General features: G+C 38.3%; 1 protein-coding gene across 1 annotated transcript in view; it reads left to right on the forward strand.

Moving 5' to 3' along the window:
• LOC310721157 (mitogen-activated protein kinase kinase kinase 11) overlaps positions 1–21,075 on the forward strand; it is a 40,952-nt gene that overhangs the window by 11,393 nt on the left and 8,484 nt on the right. The window contains exons 2-3 of the mRNA XM_083532533.1: positions 16,353–16,530; positions 19,831–19,979. Of these exons, the coding sequence (XP_083388659.1) occupies positions 16,353–16,530; positions 19,831–19,979 (327 nt within the window). The remainder of the gene's footprint in view (positions 1–16,352; positions 16,531–19,830; positions 19,980–21,075) is intronic.

Below are 21,075 nucleotides of genomic sequence, written 5' to 3' on the forward strand. Positions count from 1 at the left end.
TAGCGCATGCATGAAACTGCTAAAAAAAAATCCATTGCACTAGTGTTAGCCGCTAACCGGTAAGTGGCTGGCAGCTAACGCCAGTGCTATGAATTCTTTCGCGTTTTATATCCAGCTTCAATCATTTCAGGGAGTGAATGAATGAAGGATAGAAGGAATAGACATTTGTTAAAAATGTAATATTAAATGTAAAACACACAAACACATCTGTATTACCCAAATGAGGTCAAACAAATGTAAACTAATAAAATTTGTATATATATATATATATATATATATATATTTTTTTTTTTTTCCCAATCAATTCAATTTGTATGAATTTAATTGATTATCCACTTCAATCAGATTTTTCAGGTTTAGATTTATTTTATTATATATTTTTTTAAATAGTCTATCTATCCATCCATCTAACACACACACACACACACACACACACACACACACACACACACACACACACACATAAATATATATATGAATGAGAGAAAGATAATTTTCTTCTTTTCTGCAACAGTTGAGTGGTACGTGTGTGTGTTTTTTCTCTATCCATGGAAATAAAGCCTGATAAAATCTGTACTATTCTGAAGTTGGAAAGGCGTGTTTTAAGTGAACAGTTTTTGAAAAAAAGGGCAGGAAACAGAGGGCACTAGTCAGCTTTTTTTTCCTCTCCCTGTTTTCTTTGGCCGAGGCTGATAAGAAAAAGCAGCACAGCGGTATTGTCTTTTTATTTTGGAAAAGAGAGCTGTCTGTATCCGGAGATGGCAGAGGGAAATGTGGGCAGGAGGTGAGCAGGTGCTTGTCTGACATACAGGACTTGAAGAGAGTCAAAAGTGTGTTAGTTCGAAGAAGCACGAGTTCAATTCTGTTGAGTATCTTACATACGCCCTAATTTTCTCTTATTATATTTTTTAAGAGAAAGATAATCACAAGGGAATAAGGAAACATGGCAGGGCACGCAGATATCCAAATAATCAATATTCCATTTGAAAGCAAAGTAAGAAACCGAAAAAAAGCACTTCTGAAAGAGGAGGAAAACAATTTTATTATTACTTTTGCTATAAAGCACTGATTACTGAAGAATCCCTCATGAATATTAACGTGAGGGACGTATTGCAATGTCATTCATCCTGTAATTGCACAATTTCTGGAAAAAATGTTTCATTTTGAATTTTTTTTTTTTTTTTGAGCGTTCATCATACAGGCAGGTACCTGTGTACGTTGTAACTGTAGAAAGTATTTAAATGCAAATACATTGATCTGGTTGATGGTTTATGAAAAAATTGAACACTTTTCAACCAATCGGAATCAGCAAAAAAACAAATACTGACAATTTTTTTTTTGACTTTTTTGGATTTGAGTGTAACGTGTTTAAAAAAAACTCCATGGGTCCATTGTAACCATAGTAACTCAAATTCTGTTTAAAATGTTGGACTAATTGATTAGATGATTTTCGGGGTTTTTAGTTTAAATGTACAGCCTGTAGCACGGCGTCTGTGGCTTCTCAAAACCCATGGCCTCTTAATTCAAAGAAAAGCCAGCTGCTCGCACTACTTGGTGAGTCTTTGCGAATGTATTTTGGCAACTTTTATGTTTAACTGTCAAGTCGACTCAACCGATGCCAACAAAACATAATTTTTTTGTTTTGGGTGTAAATGTTTGCAGCCTGTTTAAACAGCTGTACATCCTGGAAGCTGCAGATCCTCAGATGGTGCTGCAGATCAGAAAAAAAACAAGTGCAATCTGCACGGTGTTTAGAAAGAACAAACCGTATCGTTGACTCACAGCGGTCAAGCTCTTTGCCATATACGAGAGCCGAAATAAGATTTGATGAGATTTGTGATTGCATTGGAAATACACCATGTTGGATTTGTGAAGCCCTTCATGATGTCATAGCGCTGTCGAATTCCTGCTTCCGATTGGCTCCTCAATCGTTTTAATAGTAACACAGGGAGGCGGTTAAAAATAGTTGTATGCTGATATGGTGACATTTTCAGTTCAGGACAATGAGAGGAAAAAGAAATGGTTTATAGTAACTTTTGGAAAAGGACGACCATCAGGGCAGTAATTTTTACGTTGGCTGAATCATGGATCGTTGTGGATTGTTTTTCTTTTAACAGAACACTACCAAAAATTTTTTTTTTATGATGTGAACAACATGTGAGCCGGTTGCTTTTAGAATATCCGAATCATTACAATTGAAAAAAAAAATCGAACAAATTTGTCCAGAAGGGAAAGATGATCCATGGTCGAGTAATCCTGCTTGCATTCGCATCATTACTACTCGAACCACACCAATACTTGCACATGTACACGTTTTTTTTTGGTAGCATATTGTACATGAGTAAAAACCGGATGAGTGCGGTAGGAAAACGAAGACACTGAAGGGTCAAGTGTGACAGGAAGTCAACAAAACCCTAAATTTTAATGAATTTTCCAAGCCTCCAGCACATATTTTGTTCTGGAGGCATAGGCATAGATAGATTTGTAACAAAGAAAAACCTTGATGTAGAACATGCACTAATAAATTTGACCAGATACAAAGCATAGCGTTTTATATCCAGCTTTTAATCATTTCAGGGAGTGAAGGAATGAAGGCATTTGTTAAAGTGTGCTGAAATGAGTAGAACAGTTTAAGTGGATCATATATTGTAGAAAATTAAATATTAAATGTAAAACACACACACAAACACATCTGTATTACCCAAATAAGGTCAAACAAATGTAAACTATTAAATTTTTGTTTATCTTAATTTTATTCAATCAATACAATTTGTGCCAATTTAATTGATTACACACTTTAATCAATATATTAAGTGTATTGCAATAATTAGATTTTTTATATCCATCCATCCATCCATCCATCCATCCATCCATCCATCCATCCATCCATCCATCCATCCATCCATCCATCCATCCATCCATCCATCCATCCATCCATCCATCCATCCATCCATCCATCCATCCATCCATCCATCCATCCATCCATCCATCCATCCATCCATCCATCCATCCATCCATCCATCCATCCATCCAACCAACCAACCAACCAACCAACCAACCAACCATCCATCCATCCATCCATCCAACCATCCAACCAACCAACCATAACTTGCACTGTGTGTACTCTGTCATTTTACGTGGTACACACTGTTGTTTGGTATTATAATTTTATACAAGTCCCCCAACAGAACCTCCAGTTTGATAACTTGTTTGTTTTTCAAACACCAACATTTTCCGCAGTACTTTTGATTTGAGAGAATACTGGGGACACAATCATTGGTTTCTTAAGTTGTAATTAGCTTTTATAGCAGCAATCTCTAATGTACAGAATATGCATTTGTGTTTGTGAATGGTTGAGTCACAAAAAGTTGAACATGCTTGAATGTGCAGATTTGCGCAACAACGCAGGTCCACTCTCTGAACTACTACCGAGTTGGCAGGGTGCATATAAGTGTTTTTTTTTTTTTTTTTTTTTTTAAATAGACCTGCTATTAGCCAGCCGTTGAGCTGTACCTTTCCACCCCTATTCCCCTGAGCAAATATTACATCCTGCAACACAATAATGCAGCATCAATGACCGTCTGAATCAGCAAGGGGTGCACGTACTGTTACTCATCAGTATGGCAATCAGGGTTCCTACAGATTTTTGGAAATGTATGAAAAACTATGGAATTTGATTTGTGATTTTCGGGTCATTAGTATGGAAAAATAGAACAGAGTATTGAAAAATGTGTTTCCATACTATTGCCCTATTCTTTTTTATTTTTTTATTTTAAATATAAAATTAAGATTTTGTACAATGTGTGTGTGTGTGTGTGTGTGTGTGTGTGTGTGTGTGTATATTTATATATTTTTTTTTAATTAAACAAAGGCACTACACCGCACTAATCCGAGTTGATGTTAAAAGCTGCGTTTTCTTCGAAAAATTTTCGTTTTTTTTTTATAGTTTTGCAAAAGTTGCTTATTCACACCTAAATATCTAAAACACTTACCTCCCTGTACTGCACATGAGCAAAATGTAAGAAGTTTTGACCTGAGTCATTTCCGATTGGCGTTTATTTACTTCCCGGCTCTTTTGACACGTCGCGGTAATGACTAAAAAAAGGCATAATTTTCGAAAAGCCTCCATTTTCACAGTCCACACTGTAAAGTCAAACCGACATTTTCAAATGTATCCTCTTTGGAGAGCGTTTTTTCCAAAAAGCTTTGTTTTTGTTGACAAGAACGTTGATAACTTTTGAAAAACGGCGTCTCTGTGTTGACGGAAGTAAAAAACCGAGAGAAAAATAATGCCGTTTTCAAATGAAAACTTATTAGTGTGGACGTAGCCAAAAGGTGTGTTTTGTTAATGGACTTTAGTTGATTTTTGGAGTTTATTGGTGAATTGCATATTGCAATTTCACAATCCTTTTTGTTGCTGTAGGATTAAAAGGTTTACAGTTTAAAAATTATATTTATAAATGAATAACGATGATGAACTGTTTTTATGATTAACACTCGTTTGGTGTGTCCCGGGCTTTAAGATCTTATTAGTTTTTTTTATCCAGCCTTGTATATTTCATTAGTTAAATTAGAAAATGTAATTCAATGAAATTAAAATTAGAAGTTTTTGGAACTGTTTTGTCAGTGAGTCTTTAGCCTAGCTGTAGTTTAGGATGGGTTTCGGGGACCAAAACCTGCGAACAAGTGCACTGATTGGAGAGGCGTGTTGTTTAAAATTGTTTTAATTACATTTTTCATTAAATTAAATTACAAAATTGTCTATCATGTCTCATATATTAACTATTAGATTTTATGAGATGAAGAGGGGAAAAAAAAAAAAATCAGCCAAACATATCTTCTTAAAAAATCGCCATCAGATATCGGCATCGCCCAATATCGGTCGGCCTCTAGTTATAATATGTTCTTTAAAATCTTTAGAGAAGTCTGCATATTTGAGTCAGAAAAAGCATGGATTTTTCAAATGAAAAATGGAAACCCTGGGCAGTAAACAGACATTGCTGCTAAGAAAACTTTTAAAATGAGTGTCACAAGCTACAAAATCCCACCATCAGACCTAAACCAACTATAAACTCTAAAAAAAAAAAAAAAAAAAAAAAAAAATCTATATAGTTAAAACTTTGGCATAAACAAACAAACAAACTTTTACTCATCCAGTACTATCGGTTATGCTAAACTGAAAATGTGACAACAGGCAAGAAAAAAACCAAATTTTATCTAAAATGGTAGCCAACATTATTTCTAGTTAACCATCAGCTCATAAATGACATGTCTGCAGAACATCTGAGGTTAATGGATCAGGGTTTGGGTTAATATGTGACCACGCAGTGTTTTAATCGTTTACAATGCAAGGGGTTTTCTTAGACGACTTTTAAGCACTTTTATGTAATACTCAGCAAAAGGGTGGTTGCTTACTTCTGTAATTCTCATAGCACTTTAACTGTTTAATACTAATAAATGGTTTTGTCTTATTTTTTTTTATTTTATTCGACTTAAATTACGTGCAGCCTCCATCAAATACGTCACAGAAAATGAGCTGTTCCTGTAGAAAAGGTGGTTTCTAGATAAGAATTAGAGATATTTAGATAAGATTCTGCAGCATCTTACTTTGAATCATTTCACTGAACCTTAGAGTTGAACTATTCTGAACATTTATGGGTATTATGACCTGTGCTGATGTCTACTTTTCTCTTCTCTCTCTCTCTCTCTCTCTCTCTCTCTCTCTCTCTCGTGCTATTTCTCCCTGGACCGTGGGTGGGAGCAGAATTCCGCCAGGGTGGGGGTTTTCCCCTGGAAGAAGGAGGGCTTTGTCTCTCTGGGGAGCAGCTTACTGACACACACTCTTGTCTGGCAACCTCACACTCATACACACATATCTACTTACACAAAGAGAGGGTAATCACACATGGAGAGACTGTAGAAAGGTTATGGAGAAAGAGAAAGAAGGAGAGAGGGAGGAAGAGAGAATGCCAGACAAGGAATTGAAGACACAATAGTGTTGGAGCAGAGCTGTCAGTCATACAACACAGATGACTGTAACTAAGAAGACATGTTTATATTTATTTATTTATTTGTTTGTTTATTTTGTACTGGGACTCACTGGTAGGTATCTCACAGAGGCCACACCCCTTTTTTCTGGGCACATCTTTACTAGGCATAAGCCATACTTGCTTCATCTTCTTTAGTAAAACATACCTAAGCCATGTTTTCCGTCTGACTCACGGGCATATAGGCCATGTTTTCTTCACTGGGACTGACGGGCACAAAGGCCATGTTTTCTTCACTGGGACTGATGGGCATATAGGCCATGTTTTCTTCACTGGGACTGACGGGCACAAAGGCCATGTTTTCTTCACTGGGACTGATGGGCATATAGGCCATGTTTTTTTCACTGGGACTGACGGGCACAAAGGCCATGTTTTCTTCACTGGGACTGACTGGCAAATAGGCCATGTTTTCTTCACTGGGACTGACGGGCACAAAGGCCATGTTTTCTTCACTGGGACTGATGGGCATATAGGCCATGTTTTCTTCACTGGGACTGACGGGCACAAAGGCCATGTTTTCTTCACTGGGACTGATGGGCATATAGGCCATGTTTTTTTCACTGGGACTGACGGGCACAAAGGCCATGTTTTCTTCACTGGGACTGACTGGCAAATAGGCCATGTTTTCTTCACTGGGACTGACGGGCACAAAGGCCATGTTTTCTTCACTGGGACTGATGGGCATATAGGCCATGTTTTCTTCACTGGGACTGACGGGCACAAAGGCCATGTTTTCTTCACTGGGACTGATGGGCATATAGGCCATGTTTTTTTCACTGGGACTGACGGGCACAAAGGCCATGTTTTCTTCACTGGGACTGACTGGCAAATAGGCCATGTTTTCTTCACTGGGACTGACGGGCACAAAGGCCATGTTTTCTTCACTGGGACTGACTGGCAAATAGGCCATGTTTTCTTCACTGGGACTGACGGGCACAAAGGCCATGTTTTCTTCACTGGGACTGACGGGCACAAAAGCCATTTTTTCTCATTTCCTTAAAAAACCTGACAGGCCCACAGGCCCTCACGCCTTACATCTTCTTCACAGGCATTGACTGGCTCAGAGGCCACCTTTCCTAATTTCACGTCCTCCGAGGCCTGTAATGAAAATTGAAACGTAAGCTGCAACACAAATAACCCAATTAAATGTTTCCTGAAAGCATGCGTTTTACTAATATCTTCTCCAATCTGTCATTGTGTCCCCGTGGGTGTATGGTGTGACCGAGTTCAAGCCTGCGCCGTTCAGCTAACCAACATCTCAGCCTTCCAAACAGTCAAACAAACAACAAACACAGCCCGTTGTCATGGATACTGTCATCGCGCCAGTGTTCGTTTAGCATGGTGTGTAGTGCACCCTCATTTCTCTGCTTTGTTTCGTTTTTCCTGCATTATAACATAAAAAACACACACTCGCCGCTTCCTGGCTTAGGGCCTAACAGATAACGTTTAAGAGAACACTGCTCTGAAATCACTGGGGGAATGTGGACAAAATTGGTGGTTATGGCTTAGTGCAGTTGGTCTAATGACCTGTCCTGTGGTACTCTTTTGGCTCTAGTGGTTACGTTTTATTTTTTTAGCCGAGGAACTGATATTTATGCTCTTTTACCTTGCTGTGAATCACTGTTAATCTTTTACCATGTTGTTGTTCTGCTTTCAGTGAAGATTTAAAGCTGGTGGAAGTGTGTGAACCCTCAGTGGCCTTGTTTAACACCACAGCAAGAACAGACAGACATGCTGACTCTGCAGTGTGTGTGTGTGTGTGTGTGTGTGTGTGTGTGTGCTTTTTTTATATATATAAAGCTGTTGGTTAGGAAGCATGCTGTGCTACATACTACACCATAACCCTTTTACTTCAGGGTTTTAAATCAGTGTAAATGTGTAATCATTTTTTGAGCAGTAACCCTTGTTGTTTTTAGCGTACACAAAATATGCACTATGGACAAAAGTACTGAGATACTGGACTTTTCTAGCCATAGGTGAAAGCCTTGGAAAAGGTTGGAAGCCTTTGCATGTTGTAGCATGAAATGTTGAACTAGGAGACTTAAACCATGACAAAGTCAGCATGTATAATTCAACATAAAATACAGGATAAATTTTGCATCTTGGGGTTTGTATTTATGAAAAGGAATAAGCTATTTTTTATTTGGCTTATCGGATTTGAAGAAATAAGGACAGGCATGACTCGAACCTTTTGTAAACATTGTTTTATTAATCACATTGACAGCAGGGCTGCAGCTATTGGTTATTTAAGTAATTGAGTATTTTAACAATTAATCCATCCAATAATCAAGTCATAAGATACGTTTTTAATTTTTTAAATTTTTTCTGATTTAAAAAAAAAAGAAAAAAAAAAGACGGATCTCTTAAAATGACCGTGATTTGTTTCCTTTTTTGAAAAATATTTATTTTTATTGCTGAAATAGCCTGTTAGAATATCTGCGACAACTCAAACCATTTAGTTCATTTAATTGCCATATTATTTCAAACTGCAAATAAAAAAATATAAATGAAAAATAGCATAAATGAAAATCAATTCCAAGTGAGTTTAAAAAGGGTAAACGCGCTGTACGTTGTTTCATTTTTTATTTTTATTTTTTGTTTGAAATAATTACAAACTTTGGAAATTTTCTCTCTTCCCTCGCTGTTTTCTCCCCATTCCTCCATTTTTTCTTTTTTGCAGCACCTTCTCTTTGTATGGAATCCTGTTTCTGGCACAATAAAAATTTTGTTTTGCCATTTCCTCCATTTTTTTCTTGCAATTCTAAAGGTTTTTTTTTCTTGCAGTTTCAGAGAAAAAGTAGGAATTAGGCAATAATTTTTTTTTTTTTGCGGGTTGTGCATTTTTGTATTCGAGGATTTAATGCATGAAATTGCCATATTACATCAAAATGCATGTACAAATGTTAAAATAATAAACATTTCTATTTCAAATGACTTTAAAAAAGGGTAATGCACTGTATGGCGTTTTAGTTTGAAATGATCCCAAACATTGGAAACTTTCTGCCGTTTTCTTTGGCCTGAATTCTCCCCATTCCTCCATTTGTGTGTCTTTTCCTGTCTAGAGTTTAGCAGGTGGTGCGTCAGTAATTATGGTCTGTGGGGAAACACACAGACCATAATTCATTTGTCAATTCATTTGTCATCTGTGTCAATTAGGGCTGAAGACAATGATTTGCATTGATGCTTTGTTTAGTCCATTTAACTACACGAAGCATCAATGCAAATAATTTGCTTTAGCCCTTTTTGGTTTCGGCCCTAATTGACACGTATCTGAAAATAAATACCAGGGACTTTATTGATGACAAATGAATGTGCCGAAAATTTGATAACTTTAATATTTTTAATTTTTTCTCCCCTTCAAGGGAACTGCAGTTTTAAGTATTTATTTAAATGCTAACCAACACCAGTCATAAAATGTATCCAGTAAACTGGTGTCATGGCTTGGTCTACTGAAGAAAAATGGCCAAGAAAATACAATTTTATAGATGCTCAGCAAGGCTCTTGTGAGCTCATGAGATTAAAGGTGAAGAGGAAGCAATTGGGGATAATAACTCTTCAAGACCTAAAAATAAAATATAATAGTCTGCACTTTGTTTTTGGGAAAGGAAGGTCTCTGCTGGGGTGTGTCACAACTCATAGTATTAACAAAAAAACTTGAGAAAATGTGAGATTCTAGGTTCACAAAGAATCCAGTGTGTCAGACGGAAAGCTGATGAGACGTATAAGCCGGGTGTTAGTTTCAGTGGAACTGAGTGACGGCTCTGTTAGAGAAATGAATGCAGATATGAAATATGAAAAGACTACTAACATGGGCAAACTGACTGGTGCATTGTAGGTGTAGAGTAATTGTTTCTCAGAGCAATAAACATTTTTTTTGTTTTGTTTTATCTGATGTGAATTGTGCGAGTTTTTCATCGTTTAAGGTATTAGAACTTTTCTGTATACATTTTTATGCACTCTATGAACAGGTTTTTGGACGTTCTACTAGATTATGGAGTGTTGGTGTGGGGATTTGTCTTCATTCAGCCAGGTACTAACAGGTGCAGTTAGCATTCTAGTTCAACCCATCAGTGTTCAGTAGGGTCGAGGTCAGAGCTAGAGGGAGGGGGACTAGCTAAGTGGTTAAGTTGGATGTGTAATTAGGTCATGAGTTTAAATCGCAGCACCACCAAGCTGCTACTTCTGGGCCCTTGAGCAATTAACTTAACCCTCAGCAGCTCAGTTGTATAAATGAGAGAAAACGAGCGTGGTTCTGGATAAGGACTTCTGCCTAATGTAAGCTCTACAGCAGGCCGCTTAAGATTTTCAAATCCATGTTACCGATGGAGTTTGCTTTGTGCACAAGGGAATTGGGAACCTTATACAATTATGTCCCAGCAATGTTGAGGTAACAGGAATATATAATTGGAAAAGTCGGGTGTCCCAATATTATTATTTTTTTGTCCAAATAATTTTGCACTGTGGGATGATTTATAAAATTTGGTTGAAAACTAAAATGAATTATTTTCAGCAATTGTCGCCGAATGAAGTGTGTAATTCCCCTTATTACTATTTATTTTATTGTTCTGTCATTGTTTTTTGATTTACTAAAGAATGACTGGTTTGACTTTTTATCCATTTATAGTTACACCGAACGTAGAACATCCATGATGTAAATGATTTCCTTTAAAAAAAAAAAAAAATCCTTGTTGTGTTCCTGCAATCAGGTCCAAAGCGTCGATGCTGGAGACTCATTCCATATGTTATTTTATGTTACTGCATTTCAGTTATTACTGCCCATATACAAGTAACTGTTAAACTTCATCGGTACCTTACGATCAGGTAAAAAAAAAAAAAAAAAAAAAAGAACAGGATGAACTAATTCCTTATTATTTCTTCTAATTTATTCCATTTGTTCCTAATACCCTACTCTGTCCCATTTGTTTCTGGTGTGTATTTGTGAGTGGAGTTGTGTGAAAGAAAAATTTCAGTCCTCTTTTGAGGAACTTTTAAGCGGGCAGATTTGCGTCACGTCCTGTGGGGGAGGTCACAAGAATGAGTTGGAGGAAACCGCCGCTTTTTGTGTGTGTGTGTGTGTGGTACAATTCTCTGCCATCGTTTTAGGCTTTGCTTGTGGTCGTTGGCAGTAGGCTTAGAGGGTTTAGGTTGGGCAAGATTTTCGAAAAAAAAAAATAAAGAAAATGGTGCGACGGAGCAGCAAACGTCGTGTGTGTTCTTTATTGGAAACTGAAAAAGGCAGGAAAGACAGGAGCTACTTCACTTCTGCTTAACACACCACATTGCACATTGTGTGTGTGTGTGTGCGCGGAGTGCAAATTCCACTTGGCTAGTGATTGCTATCAAGAGATACTGAAAGGCGCGTGTGTGTGTGTGTATGTGTGTGGGGCTGCACAGGTCTCTTTTGTCTCTTGCCACCGCAGTGCACACATGCCGACTGTGTGTGTGTGTGTGTGTGTGTGTGTGTGTGTGTGTGTGTGTGGAGCAGGAAGAGTGCTGGCAAAGATGCAACCCTGTCACTCCCCACCCTCTAAACTCTCGCGACACATACGGTCGTGACGTCTCACACACGCACACGCTTCTGCTTTTCTGCCAACGAAGAGGAAGTGAGAGAGCAAGAAGGAGATGAAGACAGACAGACAGATGAAGAAAGACAGAGAGACAGACAGATAGACAAAGAGAGAGAACAGGCTGTGTGTTCTATTAGAATGATCCAACACACACACACACACACACACACACACACACACTCTGTGTCTTTTCACAAGAAGACCACACAGTTATGAAATTTTTTTTTGAAGTCAGGCTGCTCACGTCATTTCTGATTTCTGCTAGCAAAATGTGTCAATAATTTACAAGAATTACTCAAGTATTTATCACGAGGGAAATTGTCGGACGCTTCAGGACCGGCTCTGTAGCCAGTGCTTTTACTCCTGCGATAAAGTCTGTGTACCAAACCAGCAGGTTGAAGTCCAAGATGAAGCTGGTGCCACACCCATTTTGCTGAGATCATGAAAATCTTATTATTTTGTTTGTGTGTAAAAGATGTGCTGAGATCAACTGCTTATATTCTTAGCTTATTGTTCATTCATGCATTACAAGGAAAATTAGTTCCATCGCGGCTACGGTGAAATGAATCCGTTTCACACAAGGTCATTAATCACATATTTGGTGCTCATTTAAGTTCCTATAAGAGTTTATCTTTTATTATTTTTCTGTACAAGCATTCCAGATGCATTTTATTGCTCTTAAATGTATTATACTTATACCATTTGTGCAAGTTCTCCCATTTAAAAAGATGAGAGAGGCCTTTAATTTTCATCATAGATAAACTTGAACTATGAGAGACAAAATGAGAAAAAAAAAATCCAGAAAATCACATTGTCTGATTTTTAAAGAATTTATTTGCAAATTATGGTGGAAAATAAGTATTTGGTCACCTACAAAAAAGCAAGATTTTTGGCTCTCACAGACCTGTAACTTCTTCTTTAAGAGGCTCCTCTGTCCTCCACTTGTTGCCTGTATTACATGTTTGAACTCGTTATCAGTATAAAAGACACCTGTCCACAAACTCCAATATGGCCAAGACCAAAGAACTGTCAAAGGACACCAGAAACAAAATTGTAGACCTGCACCAGGCTGGGAAGACTGAATCTGAAATAGGTAAGCAGCTTTGTGTGAAGAAATCAACTGTGGGAGCAATTATTAGAAAATGGAAGCCATACAAGACCAATGATGATCTCCCTTGATCTGGGGCTCCACGCAAGATCTCACCCCATGGGGTTCAAATGATCACAAGAACCGTGAGCAAAAATCCCAAAGCCACACAGGTGGATCTAGTGAATGACCTGCAGAGAGCCGGGACCAAAGTAATAAAGGCTACCATCAGTAACACACTACGCCGCCAGTGACTCAAATCCTGCAGTGCCAGACGTGTCCCCCAGCTTAAGCCAGTACATGTCCGGGCCCGTCTGAAGTTTGCGAGAGAGCATTTGGATGATTCAGAAGAGGATTGGGAGAATGTCATATGGTCAGATGAAACCAAAATAGAACTTCTTAGTAAAAAACTTAACTTGTCATGTTTGGAGGAGAAAGAATGCCCTATTGTGAAGCATGGGGGTGGAAACATCATGCTTTGGGGTTGTTTTTCTGCAAAGGGACCAGGATGACTGATCCGTGTAAAGGAAAGAAGGAATGGGGCAATGTATCGTGAGATTTTGAGTGAAAACCTCCCTCCATCAGCAAGGGCATTAAAGATGAAACATGGCTGGGTCTTTCAGCATGACAATGATCCCAAACGCAACGCCCGGGCAACGAAGGAGTGGCTTCGTAAGAAGCATTTCAAGGTCCTGGAGTGGCCTAACCAGTCTCCAGATCTCAAACCTATAGAAAATCTTTGGAGGGAGTAGAAAATCCGTGTTGCCCAGCGACAGCACCAAAGCATCATTGCTCTAGATGAGATCTGCATGGAGAAATGGGCCAAACTACCAGGAGCAGTGTGTAAAAACCTTGTGGAGACTTACAGAAAACGTTTGATCTCTGTCATTGCTAACAAAGTATATAAAGTATTGAGATGAACTTTTGTTTTTGACCAAATACTTATTTTACACTATAATTTGCAAATAAACTCTTCAAAAATCAGTGTTATTTTCAGAATTATTTTTCTTATTTTGTCTCTGATAGTTGGGGTGTACCTATGATGAAAATTACAGGCCTTTCTCATCTTTTTAAGTGTGAGAACTTGCACGATTGTTGGCGGACTAAATACGTTTTTGCCCCACTGTATATCCTCACTTAAGTCAAAGCGCTATTTTTCTCTCCAGACTTAACTATGGGTCGTATGACAAAATTAAATGTTGAAATATACCAAACATTATCAAATAAAAGGAGGGTTCTTCCAATTTATTCCATAATATTAAAGCATAAAGTTCTAGTCCAGTGAAATCAACCAGGCATAACATTATGACATAACATTATAAACAAGACTCATTGATGCAAGTTAACGCTGTTGATGCTCGATGGATCGGGACTGTTTTGGCAGCAAAAGGGGGGACCAACACAATATTAGGCAGATGGTCATAATAGTTATGGCTGATCGGTGTAGTACAATGAGAAACAATCTAGTTTTCTCTACAGTAGAGCTCATTGTCTAATACAGCAGGTCATCATTTTTCCAAAGTTTTTCTAAATATCACTCTAATACAGTGAGGAAAACAAGTATTTGAACACCCTGTTATTTTGCAAGATCTCCCACTTAGAAATCATGAAGGGGCCTGAAATTGTCATCGTAGGTGCATGTCCACTGTGAGAGACATAATTAAAAAAAAAAAATCCAGAAATCACAATATATGATTTTTAAACTATTTATTTGTATGATACAGCTGCAAATAAGTATTTGAACACCTGTCTATCAGCTAGAATTCTGACCCTCAAAGACCTGTTAGTCTGCCTTTAAAATGTCCACCTACACTACATTTATTATCCTAAATTAGATGCACCTGTTTGAGGTCATTAGCTGCATAAAGACACCTGTCCACCCTATACAATCAGTGAGAATCCAACTACTAACATGGCCAAGACCAAAGAGCTGTCCAAAGACACTAGAGACAAAATTGTACACCTCCACAAGGCTGGAAAGGGCTACGGGGAAATTGCCAAGCAGCTTGGTGAAAAAAGGTCCACTGTTGGAGCAATCATTAGAAAATGGAAGAAGCTAAACATGACTGTCAATCACCCTCGGACTGGGGCTCCATGCAAGATCTCACCTCGTGGGGTCTCAATGATCCTAAGGAAGGTGAGAAATCAGCCCAGAACTAAACGGGAGGAGCTGGTCAATGACCTGAAAAGAGCTGGGACCACCGTTTCCAAGGTTACTGTTGGTAATACACTAAGACGTCATGGTTTGAAATCATGCATGGCACGTAAGGTTCCCCTGCTTAAACCAGCACATGTCCAGACACGTCTTAAGTTTGCCAGTGACCATTTGGATGATCCAGAGGAGTCATGGGAGAAAGTCATGTGGTCAGATGAGACCAAAATATAACTTTTGGGTCATAATTCCACTAAACGTGTTTGGAGGAAGAAGAATGATGAGTACCATCCCAAGAACACCATCCCTACTGTAAAGCATGGGGGTGGTAGCATCATGCTTTGGGGGTGTTTTTCTGCACATGGGACAGGGCGACTGCACTGTATTAAGGAGAGGATGACCGGGGCCATGTATTGAGAGATTTTGGGGAACAACCTCCTTCCCTCAGTTAGAGCATTGAAGATGGGTCGAGGCTGGGTCTTCCAACATGACAATGACCCAAAGCACACAGCCAGGATAAGCAAGGAGTGGCTCTGTAAAAAGCATATCAAGGTTCTGGCGTGGCCTAGCCAGTCTCCAGACCTTAACCCAATAGAGAATCTTTTTGGAGGGAGCTCAAACTCCCTGTTTCTCAGTGACAGGCCAGAAACCTGACTGATCTAGAGAAGATCTGTGTGGAGGAGTGGGCCAAAATCCCTCCTGCAGTGTGTGCAAACCTGGTGAAAAACTACAGGAAACGTTTGACCTCTGTAATTGCAAACAAAGGCTACTGTACCAAATATTAACATTGACTTTCTCAGGTGTTCAAATCCTTATTTGCAGCTGCACCATACAAATAAATATTTAAAAAAATCATACATTGTGATTTCTGGATTTTTTTTTTTAGATTATGTCTCTCACAGTGGACATGCACCTACGATGACAATTTCAGACCCCTCCATGATTTCTAAGTGGGAGAACTTGCAAAATAGCAGGGTGTTCAAATACTTATTTTCCTCACTGTATATGGTATTGGCGCCAAATCAAAGATCATCACAGGCCAACTTTGGCCCACGGGCCCTAGTCTGGGCTTCTCTGCTATAGAGAAATTGGAAAGCTCAAACTGCCTGTGGTGGAAAACCTACTGTCCTTCCATTCAAATCAATTCTATTTTCCTTTGTTTATTATTCGTTTTTCATTCACATAAGCGAGCATCCAACCAATCACGACAAAGAAATCGTCTCTCTTTGCACGATAGCCTTGTGTCAGTTCAGTCAGTTTTCCAGATGCACTCACCAGATGTTTAATCCATAATCAGTGTATGCGTAATGCGTCAGAACCCCGCAGGGCAAAATTTCACTAATTAAGATCCGAAATTCAGCTCAAATATTGACAACATGGATATAAAAAAAAGATTGTAGTCTGATGATGGAGTCTTCAGTTTAATCGAAAATATCTCTCTCTCTCTCTCTCTCTCTCTCTCTCTCTCTCTCTCTCTCTCTCTCTCTTCTCTCTCTCAGTCCTTCTGGCCCAGCCGATAGAGCAGAAGATGGAAGGAAACACTCTGAAGATCACGGATTTCGGCTTGGCACGAGAGTGGCAAAAGACCACCAAGATGAGCACGGCGGGGACCTACGCCTGGATGGCACCCGAGGTCATCAAATCCTCCACCTTTTCCAAGGGTAGCGACGTATGGAGGTGAGTCAGTCATTCACGGTTTTCCTCAAACAGCAAGTCCGATTATAGCGAATGATAAGCGTGCTAGAGAAATAATCTTAACGTCCTGGAACTGAACAACACATGGAAACACACGTGTGATTTCTTACTCAGTTTTGTCTGTTTCTTTCATTGAAACACATACTAAGCTTAGAGTTTAGTTGCAGCTCTACACCTTTTAAGGCGCCTCCCAGGAAAATGAGTTGAAACGAATGAGGGAAAGTGTTGATGTTTATAGTATTCAAGCGCACGGGAACCGCTGCATCCCTGGTTAGATAAGGAACAATGAGTTAATCTGCCAAAATGTGTTTAGTCTCGGAGTCATAACGTTTGATTGGGAAGACTTTTCTGCTGTTTTTTCCCCCCCTCAAAAAAAAATTTAAAACCATAACACGACTCTACAGAGCTGAAAAGAACTTCCGCTAAGTCTGTTTGAGACGTTCTCATTTTAATATTTTTATTTATGTAATATTTAAAGGGGCAGGATTGAGTTAGGGTGCAGCCATTTATATAAAAAAAGTAAAAAAAAAAAAAATTTGGGAAAAGTGCGTGGGGACTAAAGGAAATGGAGAGGGTGTAAGAAATAAAGCACACAATGACGAGGAAAGGGTGAGTAAGCAGAGCGAAGCAAAAGACCGGGGCTAATCAGAAGTCTGATCCAAACTCAAAGACGACTCCTGCTGTTTACCCCCATGCTCACACACACACACACACACACAATCGTGAACACACACAAACACTGCCGCTTTTATTCACAGCAGGTAAGTGAAACAATGGCGCTCTTATCCAGGTTTAGAGACTGGGAGACGAGAGGGAGCCACACACATAGACAGAGTCACAATAGCATGTAAAGGGATGTAACCTCAACACAGCAACCGCACACACATGAAGAACAATAGACGCCTCTGTTCTCAAGGGCGCATCCTTATGGCCAATTACACCGCCAGTCACTCAGGCAGGGATGACTGTCAGGCTTTTACAGACACACATGCACTCATTCTTTCTCAGCAAACAGGTCAAGTCCTTTTCTGGATGCGAGACGCAGTGTTCCATACTGTAATCTGTACACCGAGCAAAACTTCACCATGACAACAAGACCGGTAGATCAACACAGTAATGCTACACAAGGAGCCACTGTGGAAAGCGCAATTTGGAAATTGAGTGTAAAATGCTTTACAAGTTAGTTTACAAATGAAAAATAATTTTAATTTTTTTCAATTCATATTCATTTTAAGGTATATAATCAAGGGAAATGTAAGATTACCACACAGTCGTCCTTTGTTTAGCGCCGTGGTTACGTGCCAAAAGCGCCAACGGAAAACGAATTTCTGCGATAAACTGACCAAAATGTTTTTATTTTTTTTAATTGTTTAAGCCATAAATGCTACTCAATCCTCATTTCATATATATATATATATATATATATATATATATATATATATATATATATATATATATATATATAAAACTATTAAGCACCCCTATTAAGATGCAGTAAGATTAGATTTCATTGAACACAGTGATTGAACACAGATCTAAGAAGATGCAGCTCTACCTCTGCCATGTTAATCTATATTCTATGTGACTTTTAGAACACAAAAAAATATATAAATATAATTTTTACCATTGCAAATATGTTAAAAGAGGATGCATCACGATACAAATGCCAACTTCTATCTTGTGCACACTGTTTAAAATTTAATGCATCACATCGTTTACTTTAATGCCGTCGCAATCGAGGGGAAATCATTGGTGCTGTTTTTTTTTATTTTTATTAGCATTAGATGTACTGCTCATGTATACATGGGGTCTGAACAATGGAAAGCTTTGGTATTTTTACTGTGCATTTAATTCAATAATAGTTCCTCAGGTACCCGATGTTATATCACTATAGGAATACACTAATATCCAGACTGGTGTATATTGGTATGCTAATATGCCAAAAAGGACAAAGGGGAGACGATGAAACTCTTTCAGAAAAGTTCCAAATGCATAATGACCTGCTAGCATAGTATTTCATGTTTGTGGATGCTGTTCTAGTGTGCATTCATGTAGAAAAATGAAATTGTTTCAGTACTCGATTTTACTACTATTTGTACCTGTGCAGTGAATATAGATATGCATAAAGGAGGGAGAAAACCAATGTTTTGACAAAATCTGTGTTTATTAAAATCAAAAACGGACAAATGCCCATACCTTGATTGTTGAAAGGACCAAACCTTGCAAAAAAAATGGATTAAATAGGAAAGCAGATGTTCACAAAAGCACATATGATGCTCAGGTGTTGATATACGTCTGATTTATACATGCTTCAATATTATGTACAGGCATGCAAGAGGAATAAACTGAAAGTAAGAACGAAAAAACACCAATAAAGATTTTAGAGTGGATACGCCGGGGTACAAATATGAAAGAATGCCAGTATTCAAGGAGTTTGAAGAGTAATTGTATCATACCTTAATGCTTAAAGAGAGTACACGAGTTTGCAATGAGTACGTACGAGTGCACTAGTTTTGAAAACCAAGTGTAATAATATATAATTATGCTAGAGTTCAGCGGTGGAGTGGCTCAAAAGGAAAATGTTTCTCAATCATTCTTTTATACTTTTTGCAATTGGTGTTTGTGCAAATATGCTAGTATACATACAGATGGCTAGAATAAATAATGGTTTAAAAAAATTGGATTTTCACTCCGAATGGCTCAGCTTGTGATTTTTTTTAAAAACATTTTTGGCTGCTTCTTAGAAAATTCAATGTAAGGCATGGTACAAGTCTAGATATTAGCTGCATTTACTTTATTAGATAACACCTTCCACAGTAAAAGACTTCTGCGAACTCTTGAGAACGATTTCCAGACCGAACCGCCGATAGAATCACAACACAAAGTTTTCTTTTCTTCTCAGACCATAAAGGCGTCTTAATATACTTCTTAGATTATAGTGTTTAGGAGCTGCGGGCCAGAGAAAGCTATGTTGTGCTGCGTGTGTGCGTATGCTGTAATTAGCTGGCTATATAAAGCCACCGTGGGCGAGTCTCGTTCTCTGAGTGAGAGCATTTAAAAGAGAAAATGCTCTTGCGGGGTTTTCTTGTATGTAATTGTCGGTGCTTAGGAGCCAAGACATGGAGGATGTTGCTGTTCTTTTTCTGAACTGCTGTGTCAAGTGTCTACGTGTGTGTGTGTGTGTGTGTGTGTGTGTTTGTGTATCTGCCATCCTGTAAACTTTGCTTCATAGCATGTTTGGGTTGGAACGATTTGAAAGTCTCTCTCTATCTTTCTCTCTAGTTACGGAGTTTTATTGTGGGAGTTACTCACAGGCGAGGCTCCTTACAGAGGGATTGATGGTCTGGCTGTAGCCTATGGAGTGGCAGTAAATAAACTGACTCTACCCATTCCCTCCACCTGCCCCGAACCTTTCGCCCAACTCATGTCAGGTAACTACTTTTATCCATTTATCTTCCAAGCAAGCACTTACATTGGACTTTTCCCAAGTGTTCCTCTTCACATTCGGGGTGTAACGGTACACGTATTAGTACAGAAACGTTTCGGTGAACATGTGTAACAAATGCAATCCTTTATTTTTACCTGCGGAACAGAGTTACAATCAGAGTCCCTCACCAAAATGGCGGAGCGCAAGTTTTAGTTTTCACCTCACACTGTTAGCGCAGTGTCGGTGTCATTTTATTTATTTATTTATTTTTATTGAAAATATACACAACAATGCCTGGGGTATAAAAAAAATTTTTGCGCATGGCCACTGTGGCTACTTGCTCCGTACCGGAAATACGATTTGTGCGATGTTACTTTTTTTCCCCATTTAATTTGTGCCAATTAAATCGATTTCTCGATTCAGTCAATATAAGTGTATTGCATACATTTTATTCCATTTTATTTTTATATATATATTTTTTTACATACATCTATTATACAGTAAATGTTTTAGAATAATATTGAACCAAGCATTAAAATTTTTTTATTAATAGAATATATAATATATAAAATATATAAATACAATATTAACTGTTCACAAATGTTAATACCAATAAATTGCGTTAACCCCCTACCACACGCACAACCATCCAATCGTGCATTTAGTCCTCTAATATGTGTTCCCTTTCATGATTCTACAAAACAAATCTTTTATATTCAGTTCAATTCATTTTTATTTGTATAGCGCTGTTAACAATGAACATTGTCTCAAAGCAGCTTTACACAGATAATGTGGTGATAAAAATGAAAAAGATGTTGTTTATAAGTGTAAGTTTGTCCCTGATGAGCAAGCCGTGTGGCGACTGTGGCAAGGAAAAACTCCCCGAGATGGCATTAGGAAGAAACCATGAGAGGAACCAGACTCAAAAGGAAACCCATCCTCATCTGGGTTGCACCGAATGTCCATTTATATTATATGCATAACCATTCATCCAGCCATTTATCCTATTGATCCATCTGCATATTAATGCAGTTATAAACCGATGTCCTACATCAATTCATTCTATTCATCAATGACATTTTTGTAAAAATGTGTGTTTG

Source organism: Silurus aristotelis (genome assembly GCF_946808225.1).
Source record: "Silurus aristotelis genome assembly, chromosome: 27".
NCBI lineage: Eukaryota > Metazoa > Chordata > Actinopteri > Siluriformes > Siluridae > Silurus > Silurus aristotelis.